At 53.8% G+C, this 2593-nt stretch overlaps 1 protein-coding gene across 1 annotated transcript; it reads left to right on the top strand.

Moving 5' to 3' along the window:
• Positions 1–273: 273 nt before the first annotated feature.
• On the top strand, positions 274–1924 carry LOC133572575 (RING finger protein 228). Its single transcript, XM_061925389.2, has one exon. It carries the CDS (start codon positions 482–484, stop codon positions 1283–1285), a length of 804 nt encoding a protein of 267 aa, XP_061781373.2. The 5' UTR covers positions 274–481; the 3' UTR covers positions 1286–1924.
• The last annotated feature ends 669 nt before the right edge of the window (positions 1925–2593 follow it).

Genomic DNA, 2593 nt, shown 5'->3' with positions numbered 1-2593 from the left:
GCGCCATGCTCAACTGCTGCGCGGCACCATATAAACTAGCATGCATTTCTCATGCATATATTGGCTGTTATATAGTTTCCAAATACCAAAGAATGACTTCTGAAGAAGGGTGGATCTATCTGTAGCCTAGTTAAACAATAATTTGCCCGGGCATTGTCATATTTTGAGTCACGAATGTTGCCTGCACTCTTGTTCACCATTATGCGGTATCGGATCGATACCAAAACATGCCGTATCGCCCTCCCTTAATAAGGACGGTCAACAGGATGGATGTGATGGTTGGCGCGTGACGTCACCCGCTCCCTCACCAGCGAGGCGGAATTGAGAGCTTTTGAATATTCACGAGCGGATCATCATCATCATCGTCGTCGTAGTCGTCGTCGTCGTTCTGCGGGGAGGATGATGGCGTCTCCCTGAGCTGGGAGGAGGGGGCGAGCGCCGAGAGACGTCAGCATCTCCGCTTCCTTTGTGTTCAACGCGGATGGCGAAAGATGACATGGCAGAAGTAGACGCGGCGCCGCGCGGCGGAGCGGGTTCCGCCGCCGCCGCCGCCGCCGCCGCCGACCCCCCCTCGGCGTTTACGTACGAGGAGTACGAATGCAAAATCTGCTACAATTACTTCGACCTCGACCGCCGGGCGCCGAAGATCCTGGAGTGCTTGCACACCTTCTGCGAGGAGTGCCTCAACACGCTGCACCTCCGCGAGGAGCGGCCGTGGCGCATCAGCTGCCCGGTGTGTCGACACCGGACGCCGGTGCCGGACTACCGGATACAGAACCTGCCCAACAACACCAAGGTGACGGAGGACTTCCCGCTCTACATCGACTCCGACCCGCTCCCGCAGGACGCCTTGCCGCCCTACCCTCCGCCGCTGCACCCGGCTCTGGTGGCGCTCCGCCGGGAGGAGGCGTCGGGAGCGTCCGGCGGCGGCGGCGGCGGCGGCCAAGCCACGCCGTCCACCACCGTGTCCACGGCCACCACCCTCTCGCAAGACTCGGCGCGCTACGACAGCTGTCAGAGCTGCAAGCGGGTGGCTCTGACCACCGGATGCGTGTGCGTGATCTTCTCCTTCCTGTCCATGCTGGTGTTGCTCTTCATGGGCCTGATCTTCGTGCACAGCCACAGCATCCCTCCGTCCCCGGCGGGACCCATCTGCTTGTCGGTGGCCAGCATCCTGGCCATGTTCTCGGTGGTGGTCACGTGGCTCATCTGCTGGCTCAAATACCGCCCGGACCACGAGACGGGCCGCTCGTCCGCCACCGGAAACTCCCGGAGGAACGCCTGAGCTTGCTGGGACTTGTCCCCTTTTTTTCTATAATGAAATCATCCTAAATGGCCTTTAGCTGATAGCAAACACCCAAAGGCCTTTGAGGTCAACCTTTCTCTTATTTTCTCCGCAAAATATGCACTTATACTCAGCATCAAGGGGTCGGAATTGGGGGGTTAAATCACCAAAATGATTCCCGGGCGCGCCCACCGCTGCTGCTCACTGCTCCCCTCACCTCCCAGAGGGTGGAACAAGGTGATGGGTCAAATGCAGAGGACACATTTCACCACACCTAGTGTGTGTGTGAAAATAATTGGTACTTTAACTTAACTTTAACTTTAACTTATAGCAGGGGTGTCAAACTCATTTTAGATGGGAAAAAATCTACTCCCAAACGGCACGATAACTTAAAAATAAAGACAACTTCAGATTGGGTTCTTTGTTTAAAAATAGAACAAGCTCATTCTGAAATTGTAAAAAAATCATAATGTTGTTGGGTTTTTTTCACACGTACATGTTGCGGTTAATAGTATTCTCTCTTTATTTCCATCCATCCATCCATTTTCTACCGCTTATTCCCTTCGGGGTAGCGGGGGGGGGGCGCTGGAGCCTATCTCAGCTACAATCGGGCGAAAGGCGGGGTTCACCCTGGACAAGTCGCCACCTGTTGCTCTTCATGGGCCTGATCTTCGTGCACAGCCACAGCATCCCTCCGTCCCCGGCGGGACCCATCTGCTTGTCGGTGGCCAGCATCCTGGCCATGTTCTCGGTGGTGGTGACGTGGCTCATCTGCTGGCTCAAATACCGCCCGGACCACGAGACGGGCCGCTCGTCCGCCACCGGAAACTCCCGGAGGAACGCCTGAGCTTGCTGGGACTTGTCCCCGTTTTTTCTATAATGAAATCATCCTAAATGGCCTTTAGCTGATAGCAAACACCCAAAGGCCTTTGAGGTCAACCTTTCTCTTATTTTCTCCGCAAAATATGCACTTATACTCAGCATCAAGGGGTCGGAATTGGGGGGTTAAATCACCAAAATGATTCCCGGGCGCGCCCACCGCTGCTGCTCACTGCTCCCCTCACCTCCCAGAGGGTGGAACAAGGTGATGGGTCAAATGCAGAGGACACGTTTCACCACACCTAGTGTGTGTGTGAAAATAATTGGTACTTTAACTTAACTTTAACTTTAACTTATAGCAGGGGTGTCAAACTCATTTTAGATGGGAAAAAATCTACTCCCAAACATGGCACGATAACTTAAAAATAAAGACAACTTCAGATTGGGTTCTTTGTTTAAAAATAGAACAAGCTCATTCTGAAATTGAAA

Source organism: Nerophis lumbriciformis, linkage group LG30 (assembly GCF_033978685.3).
Source record: "Nerophis lumbriciformis linkage group LG30, RoL_Nlum_v2.1, whole genome shotgun sequence".
Taxonomy (NCBI): Eukaryota; Metazoa; Chordata; class Actinopteri; order Syngnathiformes; family Syngnathidae; genus Nerophis; species Nerophis lumbriciformis.
This window is presented reverse-complemented; position numbering and strand designations above follow the sequence as displayed.

What these genes read in the sequence shown, in the direction of transcription:
- LOC133572575 (XM_061925389.2), top strand. Translation starts at nt 482, where the DNA reads ATGGCGAAAGATGACATGGCAGAAGTAGACGCGGCGCCGCGCGGCGGA.